The sequence below is a fragment of the Camarhynchus parvulus genome, chromosome 12 (assembly GCF_901933205.1).
Source record: "Camarhynchus parvulus chromosome 12, STF_HiC, whole genome shotgun sequence".
NCBI lineage: Eukaryota > Metazoa > Chordata > Aves > Passeriformes > Thraupidae > Camarhynchus > Camarhynchus parvulus.
Window position 1 is genome coordinate 6330526 of NC_044582.1, and position 19910 is coordinate 6350435.

The following is a 19910-nucleotide window of genomic DNA, read 5'->3' on the forward strand; positions in this document are numbered from 1 at the left end:
TTGAGGGCACAGCTCTGCACAGCTGAGGGTTCACTTTGCTCTAGTGTTGCCTTTTCTCCCTGCAGTGCTGGGTTGCTGGTACCTGGTGCTCTAGCAGAGCTGTCCTTGCTTTTTTGTGGTACTGGGCAGCTTCAGCTATGGTTTCATCCTTCCTCTTCCTCTGCAGACTCCTGGGAGGTCCTGGTCTTCCTTCTGTCCATTTTCTCCAGGGGTACCAGGGCTGCCACTGAGGTTCCTGTCCTGCAGCCTCTGTAATTTCCTCCTCCAGGCAACCTGAACACACTTGTGAGAGCAGGCTGGAAAAAGCTGAGGAAGTGCAGTGGGTTTGTGTGTGGTATTGTCCCAGTCCTGCAGGTCAAGGTGGGCTGTGAAACCATAGTGAGAAGGTTTGAAGTCTTCATGCCAGTATTACAGTGTAAGAACAGAGGAGCTTGATCTCAGCTGGAGCTCCTGAGGGTTAATGAGCCTTAATTAGAACAGCAGCTGCTGAGCTTTGCTCTGAAGGGCTGCTCCCCAAAACATGGTGTGAAACCCATTGTGGGAAGAAGGGAAAGCACTGGGAAGGTATTTGGTGAGAACAGAAAATCAATATCACAGTCCTGCCTCAGCTCCTGCCTTGAAGAGGATTTACAGTGTTACCCTGAGATGAAGGTGCTCAGAATAAAGGGGGGACAAAATAACAACCTGAGTATGGAAGAGCTTCTTTTTACAAAGCATTTCTCTAGGTTGGGACTGTTCTCCCTGGGGAGGAGGTCTGAGGAGTTTCTACAGAGGGATAAGCCAGGAACAGTTGCTCCCTGTTCTCTACAGTGCAAGGTGGGCAGCTTAAAGCATTTATTATCCCACCTGGCCCAGTAAATAGCAGCCAGGCACTCTGCAGCACCCTGCTCACAGGCAGGAGAGGCTGTGTGGGCACTCAGGTGCTTACAAATGGACTTGGGAAGGATTAAATTAATAGGGAAATAGTGTGTCTGTGTGTCTATGGGCTCAAATCAAACTGAGGGCACTGCAGTTCTGAACATGATGTTTTTATTTTAATTGCAGCCTTGCTAAAATACATTATATAGTTCTAGATAACAGATTTATTTTCAAATAACTTTTACAAGAAGTGACAAAAGCATATTCTCAAATTCAGAAGATGGAGGTCTGAAGTTCTTCCTTAAACATGCCTTCAAAATGGAGGTCTTTGGCCATGAGCTCTTCTTCTACATCTTCTAAGGCCCACTGATGATCTGTCAATTCTAAGGCTTCCCATTCAGTCTGCATTGGCAGTGAACAGAAGTACAGAAGGAAAAGTAACATAGGATTAGTTAGGACAAGAACTACACAAAGCAGTGCTTGCTTTAAAAACTACAACAAACACTGATTTCTCTTAAAAGCCTGGCAATCCTAATCAACTCTCTGAAATCAGTGGTTTATGCTTAATTAGATGTTAGTTGCTCAATAGAAATTGCAGAAGAAATTAGAAAAACTACATTACCTGCTTTCTGCCAACCCTCTAACCTTCTGGAACAGTCCATGGCTTCTATAGCAGCCAGTTCTGTTCTGGTGGGCCAAGTGCTTTGCAGTGAGGTAATTCTTTAGTTCAGAGTTACTTGATAACAACAGGTAAGAGGCCAAAAATTTTGCACCTGATCACAGACTTGTGCACAAAGCCTGCAAAAAGCAATGTCACGTGATTCCCAGCAAGGGATTTGTATTTCTTGGCCAGAACACTTCTCTTGCAATATGGGCCTTTCCCCTTTTGTTTCTGCTGGAACATGTAGTGGGTTTTGGTCCCTGCAAGGCTGAATTGGCAGAAATGCTGTGGAGAGCCAGTACTGGGTGGAAGTGGAGTCAGTCCTGGCTGGAATTGCACCTCAGTGCTGAGTGTGGCAGAACAGCCAGTGCTCCAGCACTGCTGCAGCCATCCTCTTCCCTGGCTGAGCCTCTGCCTGGGCAGTGTGGGATCTTTAACCAGGAACGTTACTGAAAACAAACTGCAGGAGCAGGCCATCCCAACTTCCAAGGCAGCAGATGATGTGTGGCTAAACCTCTTCTACAGCACACAAAACCAGAAACCAGGTCTGTCCTCCTTGCATAGACCTGGACATAAACACAGGCAGAGGCAGACTAACAAGGAAGGGCCTATGGGAAGTGCTTTAGGAGAACTGCAAGACAGTAAATTGCTGATGGATTTTCCACTGAACTGACTGGCTTACTTGATTTTCTTTATACCCAAGTTTGATCAGGAGCCTGCTGGACTCATGCTCAGATGTACTATTAACACAACTTTTGGAGAGCCAGCTTCTGCTTTGGAACTATACCTCAAGGTAAAAAAACCCCTTCCTCAGCAGAAGCAGAGGATGGGACATAAATTCAGCTTTTGTACCAGTAATGATTGATCTGTCAGGTTTACTTCAGGGTATCTGGGCTCTGCCAGACCCAGAGTAACTCCCACAGCCTTCAGAAGCTGTCAGCTCTAATTTTAGGAACAGGAATCCAGAGCAATTCCCTTACTTGACACATGGAGATGAGTTACATGCAGCTTACAACCCTGCAAGCTCACACAAACAGGAGTGCAGGTGGCAATACTGTACCTTAAATGCTTTGTTAGTATCAGCTGGCATGGCCATTGCTGCCCCTGTCATTTGTTCTTGCATCACCCTGGACTGATCTGCAGCTGCAAATGAGAAATGAGGTTGATTTCTGTGCTATTAAACAGCATTCCCTGGAGCATGGTGCAGTTGGGAAGGTGTTTATCTGTAGATGAGAACAGTGCAGCAACAGCCAGAATGCAACACTGCTGTGCCAGGAGTCCTCACAAGACATCTTGCTCCCACCTGCTCTGTCTTAGCCAGATTTACATAAAATATGCAGAAAAATTGAGGAAAGTAGTTTTCTATTCCCAATGCACATCTGTCCTGCCCCACATCTAACATTAGGAAATCTCTGCAGTTTTCCTTAAAACCAATACTTGCTAGAAATAAAACTTTTGCACTGATGTGATGGGCAAGAAAGCCTGGGCTAACAACCATGGAAGTTTATGAGCCAGTGGCTGGTGCAGGAGATTTGGGTACTTGCTGCAGGTAATGTCAAACCTGGCCCATGGACAGTAAGTAATACCACAGAAACAAGAGAAGAATTCAGGAGCTTCTTGGCTGGAGACTCAGAAATCTTTTCCCAGCCTCCCCCAGACAACATCCCATGAAAGGGGGAGGCAGTTCCCAGAAATGGCAAGTGCCTTACCATTATCTTGGCCCAGGATGAGAGTATAAATGCTTCTGAGTCCAAACACATTCAAGAAGTACCAGGAAGCAGAGCTCACCCTGACAAATCAGAACAAGCACAGTTGTTGTCAGTTCAAAGCTGGCTCATGACCTCATTCCAGCAGCACACACAGACCAGCCAAGGGCTATTAACACATTCAACATTTTCCAAGTGGGAACTGGACCTTGCTTGCTGAGGACAGGGACTTACCAGGATGCATCCAAAGTGAGCAGCTCAATTCCCTGCTGCAGCATTGGTTTAAAACGCAGCGTCAGGGGAAACGGGACCTTTGCTGCAGGGTAAAGAAAAAAAAAAGCCCAATTTCACAAAGTGACACTGCATGACTGCAAAGCACAGGGCAAAGGCAGCAGGTAGCTCTTTTATTACATCTAATGTAGTCTGAGTGCAATGTGTACAATAAAAAGTTAACTTGGATTTTTGAAAAAGCCGCAGTTCTGTATTTTCTGAAACTTGATCAGATGACCAAATCCTCAAAGGTATTACTTCAGTGACTGTAAAAGGGAAGGTCCCTTGTTAAAGAAACAGTTATCACATTAACAGTATAGACACCCCCCCCTCCTTCCCCCGAATTATGAATTTAAATAAGTATTTTTGATGTGTACACTCCACACAGCCACACAGTAACCAATTCCCTGGACAGGTTCAGAGGAAAATCCCCTGTATCAACCTGACTTTTAGGCAGTTTTAGTAAAATACTGGTTTTGTCACTACAGTTGTTCCCAAGTACATGAGCTATCTTCTTTGAGACCACAACCAACACTCAGAAAACAATTTCCACCCTTTGCAATGGCACAAGCAAATCTGCTGCTCTTTACAAACTGCACAGTGCCAGAAGCCAAATTTATGCTGCTTCTAACTGACTGCTCTCAGGTCCAGGAGCAAACCTCTGATTGCAGCTCAGACCATCAAGGCCATCTTCAGAAACACAGCCAAACCCTTGTTACTCCAGACACTTACTTGTGACAAATCCTGAAAATGTCATGTTGATCCAACCACCAATGAGGATCATAGGCAGAACATTGGTTACATTCCCTTTCATCATATCTGTCAGCATGGTAGGATCTGCAAATCATAGACATGGTGTGAAGTAGCAGCACATCACAATAAAGAGAAACAAGTCATTACATGTCAGATAATTTAATTAAGAAACTGCATGAGACAACACTCCTGTCCCAGTATCTACGATTTTCCATTGCTGACAATACTTTGCAAAAGGAGATGAGCAGCCAGTGTGGTGGTGGCTGCTGCCACAGAGATGTTGTGTTCTGTGCTGTGTCCGACCCCATCCCTTGCCCCAGATCTCTGGACTTGCCTGACCCTGTCAGCTGACCTGGGTAGAGGAAGGACAACAAGCTCCTATTTGGATGTATCCATTAGTTAAATTAAATCACTTCAGAGAAGAGCCTCTTGGAGCTGGAGCAAAACACTGGCAAAAGGAGACAAGAGCAGGACTCCCACTCCTGGCTACCCTGAGGAGGTCAGGCCTCCTGAGATGCTGCAAGCAGCTCAAGTCTGAAGTTAAGCAACATGAAGCAATCTAATGTTTTTGTTATCCAAGAGAGGCATCTCACTCCCACCCATCCCTCACACTGCCTGAGCTCCCTGCAAAGCTGATTCACCTTCCACCCTCAGCAGAGAGTGCAGGTTTTTCTACCTGCCTGCAGTTAGGCTACCTTAACATACCTGTCATTGGTGAAGGAGGCACTACCTTTCTTTTTGTTTTCTTAAAAAATCCATCCTCGGGGTTATTAAAAAAATATTTCCGGGACAGGAAAGACTGAAAGCAGAGAAAGACAATGCCAACACCATAAGAAGTAAAAGGACAGAAGCATTAGTTCTTGCTCAGACATTCAGACATCTCATGAGTTCTTTCACAACACACCTTCCTGGGATAGGTGCCTCACTGCCCATGTGTTCTAAAGGCCATCACATTTTTCTGCATCCAGAGTATCAGATCTCTGGCTTTCTAAAATTCTTAAAGTGATTATAAGAATTCTCTGAAGAGAAACCCATGTTAATTAAAGAGCTTTTAGTGTTTTGTGCAAATTCTTTGTGCTGAGGGAGCACCAATACTGATACATGGAACGTTCTCACTTGCCCAGCTGACCTCTGGATTTCACAGAATACACATTTGGTACCAACAGAGCCAACATGAGCAATGCATTTTTAGTTTAGCAAACATTTCAGCTGACATTGTATGACCACCTATCCCAAGCTAGCATTACATCCCTGTGTGCTTGCTAGCAGATATTAAACAGCAGTTTGGAGGCACATCTCATGTCAGCAGCATTCAGTTAAAACATCGAGCAGTGACAGCTAACACAAATGTCAAGGAAAAGACATGAACGGCGGTGCTGTATCCAAGATTCCTGGGAATCTGCCCTCCTGGACACTGCTGTGCCCAGGGGTGACCCGGCAGTGTCCGAGCCCGCGGGCCCTTGCGGGCGCTGCTCCTCCCGCGGCACCGCCCGGGCAGAGCCCCGCGCTCTGTGCTCTTTTCCCGGCCATCCCTGTACAGCCCGACCGCACAGCTCCGTACCTGCTTTGGAATGTATTTTCCATTTTCCCGAAGGACTCTGCTCCGGATCAGGACTTGGCTGGAAGAGAGACACGCGGCGTTAGCGGCCGGGCCGGGGGAGCGGGGCGGGCGGGGGTGAGGCGGGCCCTGACCTGTCGGACACCTGCTCCTGCGTGAGGCGCTTGTCGCTCTGCAGCAGGATGGACACGTAGTGCCGGATCATGCCCACGAAGAAAGTGATGAAGACGATGGGCAGCACCACCCATAGCCGGATGTTGGAGTCCAGCAGCAGCTCGGGCTCGCTCATCGCGGCGGTGCCGCCTCGGGCCCGGCTCCGGCCGACACCGGGCCGCCGCAGCACGCCGCGCTTCCGCTTCCGGGACCGGTACCGGCTCGGCCCTTCCGCCGCCGGCGGAACGGCGTCAGCGCGCGCCGAGGGCGGGAAACTCGAGCGCGAGTGGCGGCAGCGGCGTGAGGGGACAGCGGCGTGAGGGGACAGCGGCGTGTCCCGCCCTGTCCTGCCCGGAGAGGACGGGAGGTGAGCTCGGCTCGGCTCGGCTCTGCTCGGCTCGGCTCAGCTCAGGTGAGGTGGACTCAGGTGAGACGGGCTGAGCTGAGCTGAGCTGAGCTGAGCTGAGCTGAGCTTACCTGAGCTGGAACGGCCGCCTGAGGCACTGCCCACCTTTGGCAGTAGGTGCGATGGAGAGGGGCCAGCCTGGCCCTGGCCGGGCTGTCAGGCTGCGCCTCGCACCCAGAACACAATCCCAGCAGCGGTGGGGCTGGAAGGGAGCTCTGGGGATCAGCCAGTGCAGCCTCTGCCAGGGCAGGGACACCAGGGCAGGTGACACAGGAGCGGGTCCGGCAGGGAGGGAGAGTCTTTCCCTGGGCAGCTTCCCTGGGCATGCCTTCCTTCAGCTGTTCCACTGCTCTGCCATCCACAACCTGAAGAAGATTTTGCTCATGTTAAAGTGAAACTTCTCATGTTTTACTTTTGGCCATTGCTCCTTATCCCGTCACTGGGCACCACTGAAGAGAGTCGGCCACCATCTCCTTGGTATAAACATCTTTCAGCTGTGAAAGGCTCATTGCACTTTTGTTTTTAAACTGTTGCTCTTCAATGCTGATATTTTAAATAACTCATTTTACCAGCCTTTGCCAAGCAGTTGAAATTTAGCATGAGATGCACATGCATCTTTTTTTCATAACCTTTAAGTTTAAAAGGTGAGTTGAGTTTATTTTTCTTTTTAATTGTTGCCACTCCCCTAAAGAGGATGGTGAGATGGAGGTTTGTGCTGACAGAGCTCACTGGCTATGATTCGTGGTTAGGGACACAAACAGGATCACATAATGTGTTTGTGCCCATGAACACCCATCTATGAATCTTTTGTTGCTTTGTCCAGGCATGTGGAGAGGGTGTTGACTTTAGCTCAGTGGATGCAATCTGAGTCCTCATAGTGGCTCACTTTAATTTGCCATTTCATTTGCCTGGTGTCTGAATGAAAGGCCAAGCCTTGTTTTATGAAGAATTGAATTTTAGAAAAAGTGTTGTATTGTGCTATATAAACATGACAATTTCTAAAATTGTCATATTTAAAATTTCAACCTGCACAGCAGAAAATTGTGATGTGATATTGGTTACCCAGGCAATGTCTTTCTTCGAGCACTCTCAATTTCTGTCAGGTTCCCTTTTGCTATTCACTAATACATTCCAGATCTGCTTTAAAAAGAGATGAATAAAACACTTGTCTTTTTCCTGCATTTTTTTAGGCAACAACAAAGGTTTTGTTACCATGGTTTCAAAAAGGAAGTTGTCCAAAATTGATGCTTCTGAAGAGAGCTGCAAGACAGACTTGCCAAGTAGGTGCTTGGGTATCATCTTAGTGGGGTGGAGACCCGTTAATAGAGGCAACAGCTCCCAAGCAGGGGCAAGGCCAAAATGGCAGTTCTGATAATGCTGATTGTTAATGACACTGCTGATTTTTTATATATTTGATGCAGCATGTGTTGTTTTCTCAGAAACTAAGAAGTCACGGAGTTCTGATAAGGAAAATGCCTCTGCCTTCTGTGGATTGGAGAATGAGGGAGTCTTTGAAGAGCTCCTCAGGACATCAGGACTTGTGCTGAAAGCTGGGGAGGGACAGAATGAAATAGGTATGAGTTCAGCATTTGCTGTTTCTGATTTAGATCAAAACCTGCAAGGATGGATAGTACAAAGCAATGATGTGTTTTACTTGCAGCACAAAAGTGCTTGAGCCAGCTTATTTTAAAATTCAAGCAAACCCTCATTTGGCTTTTATTTGTTATATACCTCCTGTTCCATCTGAATTCAGTGCACCACCTAAACTCATTATTCCACCTCTTTGGGTGCATACCTGTTAAGTCTAAAGACTTATGAAAGATTATTGGAGGTATATAGAAAAATATTAGACTGCATCTGTGATTACAGTATTGAATTGCAGAGGCAGGAGCTCTGAAATGGGGAAGCAAATGTGGCATTGTTGCCTTTCATTTTAGGCAAGGCCTTCAGAGAGGCCTGTATTCAGTGTTTCAATGCCACTCTCAGCCCTGACTGAAGAAAGCACAAGCTGATTCCAGTCAGGCTTTTGCCAGCTGGACTTCTCAATAAAGCAAATGCAAAATGTTGGTGGATGGGCTTGTACTTGGTGTAGCTGTTATGATGTTGTATGGACAGACTGTGTCTCATTCTTTATTTCCTTTCTAAACTCTATCCTTAGCTGTTGATCAAATAGCTTTCCAGAAGAAGCTCTGCCTGGCCCTGGAGAAGCACCCTACTTACCCAGCTGTAAGTAACTTTGGCAGGAGCCACCTTTAAAGCTGTTTGCTGAGTAGGAAAATATGCAAATGCAGCTGCCTGTCCCTGGTAGTCCCATACAAAAGTGTGCAACACAGCAGCTTATCTTGGATTTCTGTGGTTCAGATTTTCCAGTTCTCTTAGTATTGCTGTTCCAGCCTTTTAGTCCCACAGGTTTTCTGACTGTCAAAGTAATTTTCATTGGCAGTATTATTCAATGGACAAAGACTCTTAGAGCAGACAAATCACTTGCATAGCTTTCTGGTGGAAGCTGGGTTTGGTTTTGTGTTGGGTGGGAGCTGGCAGCACTAACAGTGCCATGATGTGGTGCTCCTCCCCAGACAGCAAGTCCCGGGTGAAGGTCCTGAGGCCAATGACTTGACTGCAAATGTTTTTTGGGTGTAGCCCTTGTCACATTATCTCAGCAGAACAGGAAGAAAGGCAAAGTCTTCTTAAATCAAAGTAAAATGTGAGACACCTGCTTTAAAATTACTTTGCAGAACAATCACTGTTTCCTCTGGAAATGGTCTAGACTAGCATTCATTTATTTTCCAGCCTTCCTTCCATCACAGTTTCTGTCTGCATTTCCCTGGTTAGCTCTTCCTGATTCTCATCATCTGCTTGCAGAATGCATCCTAAAGGACAGCAGCTGACTGGGGTGTCCCTTCAGGGTGGATAACTTCTCTGTGCTTTGCAGGTGGTGAAGCAGTTCATCAGTGGCCTGGAGTCTCACATCAAGGACAGGAACCAGTTCAAGAACTGCCTCTTGCCGTGCACTCCTGTACGGACTGAGGGCTCGAGGTAGAGAAAATGTGTTTTGCCTTCCTCTTCAGTCAGAGCCAGTCTCTAGAGATGTGCTGTGACATTGACCAGGGTGCAGCTAAAGGCTCCAGCTGGTGCACACCAAGGCAGCATGGCTGGTGTAATCCACTGCTGTTTAATTGCAGAGAGTTTAGAGTGTTAAGTCACAGAAATTACTGTCTGCTCATGGCACACATTCAATTCCATGGCATTTTCTGGCAACAACCAAATACTGTGAAAAAAATTTGCCAGGGCTGGTGAAGGTCAATTCCTTTTTGAGATTTTTTTTTTCCCCCAGGAGATACAGCTTCACCACAGATTTTCACATTTCTAGTCCTCTAGAAAGTGAGCTGGTTCAGAGCTAAAGTGCAGTTGTAAATCTTTTTATGTGTCTGTGATTACCTTGTGCTACCTTAAGTCATTGTATGTAGTTTTTAAAATAAAACAGTAATGGGAAGAGTTACACCCTGTTCTCCCAGCATGTTTTTGACACAACTGTGGTGGAATCTTTCATCTTGCAGGAATCTGGTGCACTCATATTGTGAAAGCCTCATTAAACTGCTTCTTGGGATTAAGATCTTACAGGTATGTGATCCTTAGCTTGCTCTTTACAATGGTTTTGATTGTAGGGAACATTTTGTTTTACTTAAGTAAAGGATTAATAGAACTGGTTTTGAGGCAGGTGAGGCTGCATCTGGAATAGTGTCCAGTTTGTTGTTGTAGGGACACGAAGATGCTTTGGGCCTGAGACACATTGCAGACAAGCAGAGACAGAGGGAACTGGGTTTGTTCGGTTTTAAAAGAAGATTAAGGGAAATTTCATGGTCTTCAAATACCTGGTTGCAAGGGAACACAGAGCCAGACTCTTCTCAAAGGTGAACAGGGGCAGAATGAGAGATGATGGCTCAGGTCAACCATAGGAAATTCTGGTGAGATATAATAACTGCCACTGTGGAGAATGCTTATTTAAGTGCTAGAGCTGGGCACTGTTTTCAAACTTATCTAAAATTGATGCTTTAGTTTTCTGTGTGGTGAAGAGCAGCTCAGGGTCTGAAAAAGAGAGGTTCATTGGCCCAGAGGAACTGTACATCCTGCCCATGAGGCCATATTCTGTTGGGTTATGTGGGTAGTTTATACCACCCTCTGAGAAGTGGTTTTCACTTCTTAGGCTGTGTGCCTCATTTCTGGCATTAGGCAAGAGATTCCTTTTGTAGGAAATACTTTATTGAGTCTTTCAGGCATTTTATTCTCTCTGTATATTTCATCTTTTCTGAAAGGTCAGTTTTGGTGGCAGTACCACAGCACAACCAGTAAATCACCCTAACATCGTTTTTTTCCTTTCTTTTAGCCTGCTGTCATAACACTGTTGTTGGAAAAGATCCCTGAATTCTTTTTTGACATGTGAGTAAAAACTGGCTTCTCTCTGCCTTGATATGAAATTTCTTTTGGACAATCACCAGCAGTTTGACTTTAGTTGTTACTTCAAATTTACCTGACTGGCAGTTTGCACTGATGTGGGGTTTTTTTTCATACCTGTGTAAAATAATCTGTGAGGTACCATGACCTTAAATTTGTGAGTCCATAGAGCAGAAGACAAATCTCTAGAAGGTGAAATGCAGACATTGTGCACTGATTGATTGTGCTTTTCACAGCTACTGACACAGGCTTAGGAATTATTTCAGCACAGGGACTAGAGAGTGTCTCATCATTAAAAAAAAAGATGGAAGTGGCTGCTGGCAGAGTTTTAGGAGGCTGGGAGATGCAAACAGATCTTTTAAAATTGCAAGTTGTATTCAAACAAGGGAAATTGAAAGAGCATCTCTTGGTTTTTGAATGTAGAACACCACAGTGGAGTGAGAGATCTTGAGGTGTAACACAGGCAAGACTTGCCCACTTCATCTCTTCTTGCTGTGCCCTGGATGCTCACTGCAGAGTTAGTGGGGCAGGCCAAGGGGCAGAAAGAAGCTGAAGCTGTTCCTGCTGCAATTTTTGTTCCAGTGCTGAAATACAGGATAAAAATGCTGCACAGGAGTGTAGTCCAAGAAGTTGTCTCAGACTGAAATCTTGTTTGAGGAGGATTTAATGTAGACAGTCACAAGGTCTGAACTGTTTTCACCCAAGAATTCTAAAGGATCTTGGGTGTAAGTGATATGCTGTTAATTGTGCTGTGAATCCTCTGGGAATTCTGAAAAATGGATGTTGTTACACTTGTCTCCTATCAAACTGTAAGAAGAGTGAAGTTCTTTCTCTGTATTAGTGACCAGTTAAGAATGGGGTTAGCTGGTCTTGCTGCCCAGGAGCAGAGCTCTTGAGTCTGTAGGTGTGGCTAAGCTGTGTATCCTTTTCTGCTCTTTCAGTGTGGGCACCTTTGGAACAAATTTCCCCCGGCTCATCATCAATCAGTTTAAGTGGCTTGAGAGGCTCCTTGACAGCCAGGTGGGTGCCAGAGGTGCAATCACAGGGATGCTTTTTCCAAACAACTTCTGGGATGCCTCTTGGTGGGATTAGATTGAATTATTGTACTGATGAGAACTGGTGTTGTTTTTGTATTCACATGCTGAAGGAGAGATTTAATTTTTTTCTGTTTTGTTATGTTTGCCTTGAATTACATCTGAACATCTTTTACTATTTTTCTTCTTTCCTTGCTCTAAGTTTTCTTTTACATAAATTTATATCTGTGCATGTGCATTCACACAGATGACCCCATTTTAAAGCTGTTGGCAGGAAGTTACAGTCCCCTCTTGTTTAATTTTAACAAGGTACTGGGTACTTGCAAGTGTGTGGGGATGAATTTTGTGTTCCTGCTCTGGTGATTATTTTCCTTCTTTTCCTAAGTCAGTTGGTCTCTTTTTGGATTACTCTCTACTGGAGTACTAAACACTGGGAAGCTTGCTGTGTTTCCCAGTTTCCTCTGCTCACCAAGACCATTATATCCTAGCTGTAAAATATCCTTTTTCCACAAAAATCTATGCTCTGCTCCATGATATCAGCAGGATAATAAGTTAAGGGACAGTTGGCACAAACTCAGGCAGGTGTTCCACTGAGGGACCTTAGGTGCATAATATTGTTGTGCTGAGAGATTTGTGCATTTCACCAGTGCTCCTCTTGTCTGCAGGATCTGGTCAGGAAGTTAATGCAGATGGTCAGTGTCTCTCCAGTACCAATCCAGCATGATATTATCACCAGTTTGCCTGAGATCCTGGAGGATTCCCAGCAAAGTGAGGTTGCCAGAGAGCTCAGGTATGGATGATTTGGTCGGGAGGGTTTGTTTTGTTTTGTTTTTTCCACCTTGCACTTAGCAGAAAAGGACAAGATGCATTAATGCAGGTTGCTCTGGGGCTGACTGAAGGATTAGGACAGCACTGTGTTCCTGTTAACTGCAGCACTGGGGGACACCCAGCACTGTCTTAGGACATTCCATTTGTACTGTTATGCTCCTAAAGAGAGCACAGGCAATCCAGCAAAAGACATTGCATTTAGACAATGCTCCAAAACTGCTTTTATCTAAATTATTATTAAACTCTTGACTACGTGGAGACAGCACAGGTAGCATCCAGTTAAGTACTCACTACTTCTGCTGGATAGTCTGTGATCAGTCGCTTGGATATTACTACTGACAGCTTCTCATTTGTCTTGGATTCTGCTGTGGTAAGGATCAACAAAGGATCTTTTTTTATTAAAAAAGAAAACCCCAGACCCACAACACAGTAAATGTGTGCATGAAACAGAACTTTCTGGCTATTTTCTGTACTTTTCTCAAGCATATTTACTGATCTGGGGAGCCTAATGCCAAGAGTTACCCTCCCAGGGAGCACTGCCATAGGCTAGTCCTTACATCTGTCTTTTTAAATAAGGTATTCATTTTACACATGAATTTGAGTAGTCTAAGTGATTCTAATTCTTATTATTGCACAGATCACTTACATTTATACTGGTGGTAATTACCTTTTCAAACCTGTGATCACTGTTGCAGATTATTATTGTGGCTTTGTTTTCATTCTCAGTTTATTGCCTCAGCTTCTAGATAAAAAAACTCCGCATATTTTTCCTATGCTAATCAAACTCCTCAGACTTCTCTTTTCTCTGTGTATTTTGAAAGCTGAGATCTAAACAGTATCAGCAGGGCATACTTATTTCCATATTCTCCATAGCCTCTACTCATTTCTGATGCAGAAAACGACTCATTACTTCTAATGAGTTAGGGAGCACAGACAGAGTTACCAGAATGCTGCAGATGAGCTGTTTTTCAACTAACAAAATTTAAGTACAACTTCTTACTAGAGAAAGTTTGTAAGGAATTGAGAGGTCAGCCAAGAATGATTACATGAGGTTTGGGAAAGTCCATGAGGCTGTTAAAGACAGGTGCAGTTCTTACATGAGGGGTAATAATTTAGAGAACAAATTTTCTGTGATGCCAGTGGCATATGTTGTTGTCAGTTTCAGATTTTTTTTTGCAGTGGCCACAGATTACTGGAATCATACAATACACTAAAGACAGATTCTTGGTTTTGTTTTCTTTTCCCTGTGTATCAGCTCCTTGCTGAAGCAGGGCAGACGGCTGACAGTGCCAATCCTGGATGCCCTTTCTCGTCTGGATCTTGATGCAGAACTTGTGGCTGAGGTGAGAGCTTTTACTGAGCACTTCAGCACACCCCAGCCCCTGCCTAGCAACATGAGAGCTGGCACTGTCTCTTCACTGTCTCTTAGTATTTTGCTAAATCTGACTCCTGTAGGCCTTCAAAAGTCCTGAGCTCCTGAAGTTGGAATGAGGTCAGAAGCTAAAGCTGGTTTTTGAAACATGTATGAGGGGTTCAGCAAAGAGCAGAGAGAAGTTTTCTGAATTCCTACTGTAACAGCCAGGAATTTCAATCACAGGTGTTTTAGCAAATGCAGAAGCACTTTGTCCTGCTGCAGTAATTTTTTACTGCCTGTCTTAAACCTTACTGTCAATATTTCATCTTTTTTAAGTATAGTGACCAGACTAGACTCTTGTATTCTAAGGAAAGGCAGATTGCTGATTAAATAATTAAACAGGTTTTCTCTGCAGAGTGCTGATAAAGGAGAAGAGATGATGATGTGCCTTGTGCCTTTTGGATATGTTGCATTGCTGCACTTTTTGGAGTTGGGCTTCTTATGAATAAAATAAAATCGGTTAATTTGAGTGTATAGTGTTTTACATAGTCCCAAAAGACTGGTGCTGCATAGCAGGCTGCACATCCTCCATGCTTTTCCCTTTTGAAAGCCAGTTACAAAATGGTGGAGCAAAGCTCTTCCTGTTGAAGAGTGATAAGGGGCAGTGGCCACAACAAGAACTTTAGGTTGAACATTTGGAAAAACTAGTTAAGGTCTGCAGCATTGACATAAATTATCAAAGAGGTGGCAGAGATTGGAGGTTTTCTCCATCCTTCAAGTCTCAGCAAAGCCAAGGTGAATCTGATCTAGTACTGACAATATTCCTGCTCTGAGCAGATGGTTGGACTGTAATCTCCAAGGATTCCTTCTCACTAGCATAACTATGTTTCTGTGAAGTGTTGTCTTCCAGCTGATGGAGTGTTGCTCTCTCCTCAGGTGAGACAGTCTGCCATGACCATTGTGCCTTCTGTAAAACTGGAAGATTTGCCTGTAGTAGTAAAATTCATCCTCCAGAATGTCAAGGCAGCAGATGCAGTAGAGGTACAGTATCTTTTTCATAATGAAGTGTGTGTTTTCTACACCAGTGTGTGTTTTTAACAGAGGAAAGTTGCTTCACACACAGAGCTGTATATTTTCAGTGTTTTCGAGTAAAATTTTTATATTGCCAGGGATCAAAGCCAACCTTGCTGAGTCATCAAACACGCTTTGTTTCATATGTTGAGGAAGCCTCAGCCTAAGCCAAATGAGGTTTGTGATCTGCCCAAACCTTTCAGGGAGGCCCCTGTAAAAAGGTGTGCCTATGACATGGCAGCCAGTCTGTGCTGGTACGCTGCATTTGAACAGCAGTCACATTGGTAAACTTGCATGTCCCAGAATTCCTGAGGCTGTCATGTATCTTGCTCAGCTGCTAAACAGAATAAAAACAGTTCACAGCAATGTAAAGCAGATGTAGGTGGGAATTTCACAGAGTAAGTCTTAAAAAATTCTATCTTTTGTGTGACGTACAGGTGAAGAGAAAAGTTTTGCTGGTTCATTTTCTAAGTTAAAAAAAATTAAATTTGGGCATGATTAAATACTTGTGAATCTTTACAAATATATGAGTTTTGATTTGTAATTTTAGGGTTATTATGGAAATGGTTTTATTTTCCGAGCTTTTTTTGTTCTTCTCTCATTTGTCACAGTGATTTGTGCATGTATTTGTGCTTCACAGGTGATTTCTGATCTTCGGAAGAGCTTGGATCTGTCCTCGTGTGTTCTGCCCCTGCAGATTCACAGTTCCCAGAAGAAGATTAAAAGCCAAGTCCAGGCCAGGTACTTAAACAAATTTGCTTGATTCTCCAAGGGTGGGATGAGACAAGAGAACTTAAACTGTTCCTCTTCTGGTCTCTCTGGCACAATTGGCTACATACATGAGCTTAATTTATCCTGTGGAAAGGCAGAGACACCTTTATTCCTTCCTACTTGGTGCAAATGCAATACATTTGTCACTCCTTGCCCAGCCAGCTTCCCCTGCCATGGCTGTGGTTCCTTTTGAGCCGTCTGCCTCCATGTCTGCATGGGGATAAGCAACTTCATTTATAATAATGTTGCTACCAGTTTATCTGTTTTAAGTTCCCTCCAGTATGTTTTCCATTGATTCTGTAACCTCTGTTTCCATCCTCTTGGCAAACTCCCTCTCCTTGCCAGAGCATTCCCTCTGGACAATGGCTGCTGTGACTGCTGGCCTGCCTTGCTCCTTCTGTGACAGTATTTGCAGGAACTGAGTCTCCTCTTTTCTGATGATTTGCAGTTCTTCCCTGAGCCAAGTAACCACCAGCCAGAACTGTGTGAAGCTACTTTTTGATGTCATCAAGTTAGCTGTGAGATTTCAGAAAGATGTCTCTGAAGCATGGATTAAGGTAAGATACACGCTTCAGTCCTTGTTTCCTTATTTATTTGGGCTCCTTGATTGAGCCTGAGCTTTTCTTGTAATCAAATGTGGTATTAAAAGACAGATGTTAACCCTTCATTTCACATTTCATTCTGCATGACAGGAAAAATGTATAGCATATATTGAGACTGAGCTATGTGAGGCCTTAAGATGCTAGAAAATGTCCTGCTAGAAATCAGTATCAGCTGGTATTAGGCTAAATTTAATTTTAAATTGCATTTTAGTGTAAACCATGAGGCTATTTCTTGTCCACATTGCTCAGTATCTTTTTCAAGCCTCATGTTACTTGAGAATATCCTTGTTCAAACTCAGTTTTCAGCTACTTTTTGAATACCTCCTGGATTCTCTGTTGTTGGCAAGATCCAGCTTGCTGAGTTTGATGGGTATCCTGCTGTAGAGAAGAGAAATCTGTGAGCAGGGTGTCACAGACTTGGTGTCTACCTTTTATGATTTGGTTTTGGAATATACTATTGTACTGTAGCTTAACAGCTTGCTTATTTTTTTTTCCTCTCAGGCTATTGAGAACAGTACATCTGTGTCTGACCATAAGGTAATAGTTCTGCTCTCTAAGTGTCCTCTTCTCTTGGTTTCTCCAGGGCTTTCTTCATGGTTGTAGATTAAGAGATTTTTGGGTTTTTTTGGACCAGAAACTAGCTGGTCATGTTTCATGGATGGTTCTCTTGGTATTGGACTTGTTCCAAGTATAACAACCATCCATTTTCTTGTAACTCTTGGTTCATCCCTTCCTAATGTTAAGGGACAGACTTATCCTGCTTTAATTCTGTCCTATTGTACTCAAAAGGTTTTATTTCAGTTGTGACTCTTGGGACTTTCTGAGCTCTTTTTTTCTTCTCAGTTTAGACTTCAAATTTTGACTTGGAGTTATCTGGACTGTTTAATATTTCAGCATAATGAGTGGTGGTTATTTCCTCTAAAAGGTTCTGGATCTGATAGTTTTGCTGCTAATCCATTCTACAAACACCAGGAACAGGAAACAAACAGAGAAGGTTTTGAGGAGCAAAATCCGATTGGGCTGCATGCCAGAACAGCTGATGCAGAATGCCTTCCAAAACCATTCAACGGTCAGTGCTGATCCTGCTTTGGGACTCTCTCTTTTATCTCTCAAAGATCTTGTCAGATGATGATTTAGCTGTGCTGCATTATTTATACCTTTCCAGTAATATTCAAGTACTCCTTTTTTTATAATTTTTAGTCCAGATCAGTGTCCCAAGGCACATGTCCTCTCTTGTAACTGTCATGTGGTGTTGAGCTTTCCTCAGCATTGGGTATGTTGAAAGCAAGCAACAGTAATCTCCTCATTCATGGTGTCTGTATTTCAGGTTATCAAAGACTTCTTCCCTTCAATCCTAGCCCTTGCTCAGACATTTCTGCACTCAGCACACCCAGCTGTGGTCTCCTTTGGCAGCTGCATGTACAAACAAGCTTTTGCAGCCTTCGACTCCTACTGCCAGCAGGTACAGTGTGATGGATGGCAGCTGTTTTGTTTAGGTTTGCACTTTGTTCTAGAGTGTATGTGATAATCCTTTAGGGGACAGGGTTTCAGGCAGTTGGAAGCCTTTGGAGAGATGTCTGTGCCAAAGAGTGGGCCAAGAAGAAGATGGAGAACAATCACAGCACGACTGATAGCAAGTGACTTTGAGCACAAAGACTTCTGTGATTATCTGTACTTGATCAACATACTTCATATGAGCAGAGCAAGGTAGACATTTTTCTGTTGATATTTCACTGTGATTCTTTTGGTGGCTTTTTCCTTAGGAGGTTGTGAGTGCTTTGGTGACTCATGTGTGCAGTGGAAGTGAGACAGAGCTGGACATTTCTCTGGATGTGCTCACGGATTTGGTGGTGCTGCACACGTCCCTGCTGATGCGCTATGCCACCTTTGTGAAGGTATCTGCTTTTCTGGGTTTTTTTTACTAGATTTTGGGGCCCTTAGACACTTTGCCTTAGATCCAGAATGGGCCAGTACTTCTCCAAAATAGATGTACTGGAAAAACTTGTACCTGTAAAGCTTTTCTGCCTGGAGAAAGGCAGTGGTCAGAAGTGAAAGGTAACTGCTGCCAAAGTGTGAGCTGTAAGATAGGACTGAATGATTTTTTAACAGGGGAAATTGAGATAGATAATTCCCTTTAGCTGGACAATGCTTAAATTACAGGCATGGAATGGTGCCTACAATGGAAATTTTGTCTTTATTTAAATGAGCTATTTCAAAACTTGGCAAAAACTCGCTCCCTTTGTGGACTGCACATTCTGTCTATTGAAAGACTGACAGTACTTCAGCCAGTATTTGAATCCTAAGACAAAATTGCTTGCAGAGATGGAAAAAGACATATCCTAAAATTTAAAAGAAGAAAGTACTCAGTGGGGAGAAAAAAAATTGACTGCTGAATTCTAAGAATCATAAACAAGGTCAGACCTGCCCAGTTGCCTATTTCCAAAAGTAGTAAAAGTGGAGATTGAGGGAAGAGCTAAACAGCAAGGCGAGCATGTAACGATACTTTCCTTGAACACTCCTCCATCCGTGTTGGTTTGTAGCTTTAGGACAGCTTGTGTTTAAGAGCCCTTGAAGAGGGTGTGTGTGGGTATTCCCACACCTTTCTGATATTTTGGTGCTCCTGGTGATTTAATTATACATTGTGGGAAAGGTGTATACTTTTTGCTGTTCAGTTGGTTGATTGTTAAATGAAAATTACTTGCTTAATTACTTGTTTATCAAATACTTTGAAGCCTGTGACCAAACCTGTGAAAGAAAATATACAGCTGTCACTTGTCCTGAGCACTCCCAAAATTCTTATGGTAGGCAAATTATTCTTCCCATTCAGCCTCTGATAAAATGAAATCCCATAATTAAGGCCAGAGCAATAATCTGGCATTTATGTTTGGTTAATTTGAATGTAGCTTTTTCATGCATGTACAAAAAAGGTAAAGTTAATTATCTTCCCTGAGGCTGACAGTTAATGTGTTTTTGAGAATATGGAAAGGGGTTCTTGACATTCTGAGCTAGTTTGTGGCTTCTCTTACAGACCATTTTAGACTCTACACAGAAACTGAATCCATGCCAGATCCGGAAGCTTTTCTACATCCTCAGTACTTTAGCATTCAGCCAGAAGCAAGAAGGGAGCTACATTCAGGTGAGCAGAGACACAACAGAAAGTTGTTCAGTCTGTGCCTTGTTTCTTCTGCTAGGTTAACTAAATACTGGCATCATCTATGAACAGGGATTGATGTCAGGATAGCCTTGAGCTTAAAATTCTCTTCTCCACAAGTGTCTGCAAACCAGCTTGTGGCTCTAGACTTTCCACCCTGATATCAAGGGCTTTTCACAGTGACTGTGCCTCTCACCTTTCCCAGAAAAGGTCCCCTTCTCTTGCACATCTGAGAAAGGCAGAGTTGTTAGACATGTTGTAGGAAGGGTACTGATGGTAGTC

The 19910-nt window shown here is 43.8% G+C and overlaps 2 protein-coding genes across 3 annotated transcripts in view; one reads left to right on the plus strand and one right to left on the minus strand.

The window, feature by feature from the left end:
* Positions 1-1012: 1012 nt before the first annotated feature.
* Positions 1013-6161, minus strand: EMC3 (ER membrane protein complex subunit 3). The gene is made up of 8 exons (XM_030956629.1): positions 5941-6161; positions 5810-5867; positions 4954-5047; positions 4228-4332; positions 3460-3541; positions 3229-3308; positions 2580-2662; positions 1013-1260 (listed from the first exon to the last, which is right to left on the minus strand). Exons 1-8 carry the CDS (start codon positions 6093-6095, stop codon positions 1132-1134), a joined length of 786 nt encoding a protein of 261 aa, XP_030812489.1. The 5' UTR covers positions 6096-6161; the 3' UTR covers positions 1013-1131.
* A 92-nt stretch (positions 6162-6253) lies between these two features.
* The window catches only part of FANCD2 (FA complementation group D2), a 35461-nt gene continuing 21804 nt past the window's right edge, over positions 6254-19910 (plus strand). For both annotated transcript variants that reach the window (XM_030956664.1, XM_030956665.1), the window contains exons 1-18: positions 6254-6326; positions 7556-7645; positions 7805-7939; positions 8524-8591; positions 9298-9401; positions 9923-9986; positions 10750-10802; positions 11759-11837; positions 12517-12641; positions 13935-14022; positions 14970-15074; positions 15745-15845; positions 16324-16432; positions 16979-17014; positions 17403-17546; positions 17805-17939; positions 18241-18372; positions 19506-19613. In XM_030956664.1, the coding sequence (XP_030812524.1) occupies positions 7579-7645; positions 7805-7939; positions 8524-8591; positions 9298-9401; positions 9923-9986; positions 10750-10802; positions 11759-11837; positions 12517-12641; positions 13935-14022; positions 14970-15074; positions 15745-15845; positions 16324-16432; positions 16979-17014; positions 17403-17546; positions 17805-17939; positions 18241-18372; positions 19506-19613 (1653 nt within the window). In that variant the 5' untranslated portion in view covers positions 6254-6326; positions 7556-7578. The remainder of the gene's footprint in view (positions 6327-7555; positions 7646-7804; positions 7940-8523; positions 8592-9297; positions 9402-9922; positions 9987-10749; positions 10803-11758; positions 11838-12516; positions 12642-13934; positions 14023-14969; positions 15075-15744; positions 15846-16323; positions 16433-16978; positions 17015-17402; positions 17547-17804; positions 17940-18240; positions 18373-19505; positions 19614-19910) is intronic.

What these genes read in the sequence shown, in the direction of transcription:
- EMC3 (XM_030956629.1), bottom strand. Translation starts at nt 6,095, where the DNA reads ATGAGCGAGCCCGAGCTGCTGCTGGACTCCAACATCCGGCTATGGGTG. An exon ending in ATTTTCAGGATTTGTCACAA is followed by an intron (nt 3,542 to 4,227) that starts GTAAGTGTCTGG and finishes TTTACCCTGCAG; the next exon opens with CAAAGGTCCCGTTTCCCCTG. An exon ending in CATCCTGGGCCAAGATAATG is followed by an intron (nt 2,663 to 3,228) that starts GTAAGGCACTTG and finishes TCTCATTTGCAG; the next exon opens with CTGCAGATCAGTCCAGGGTG.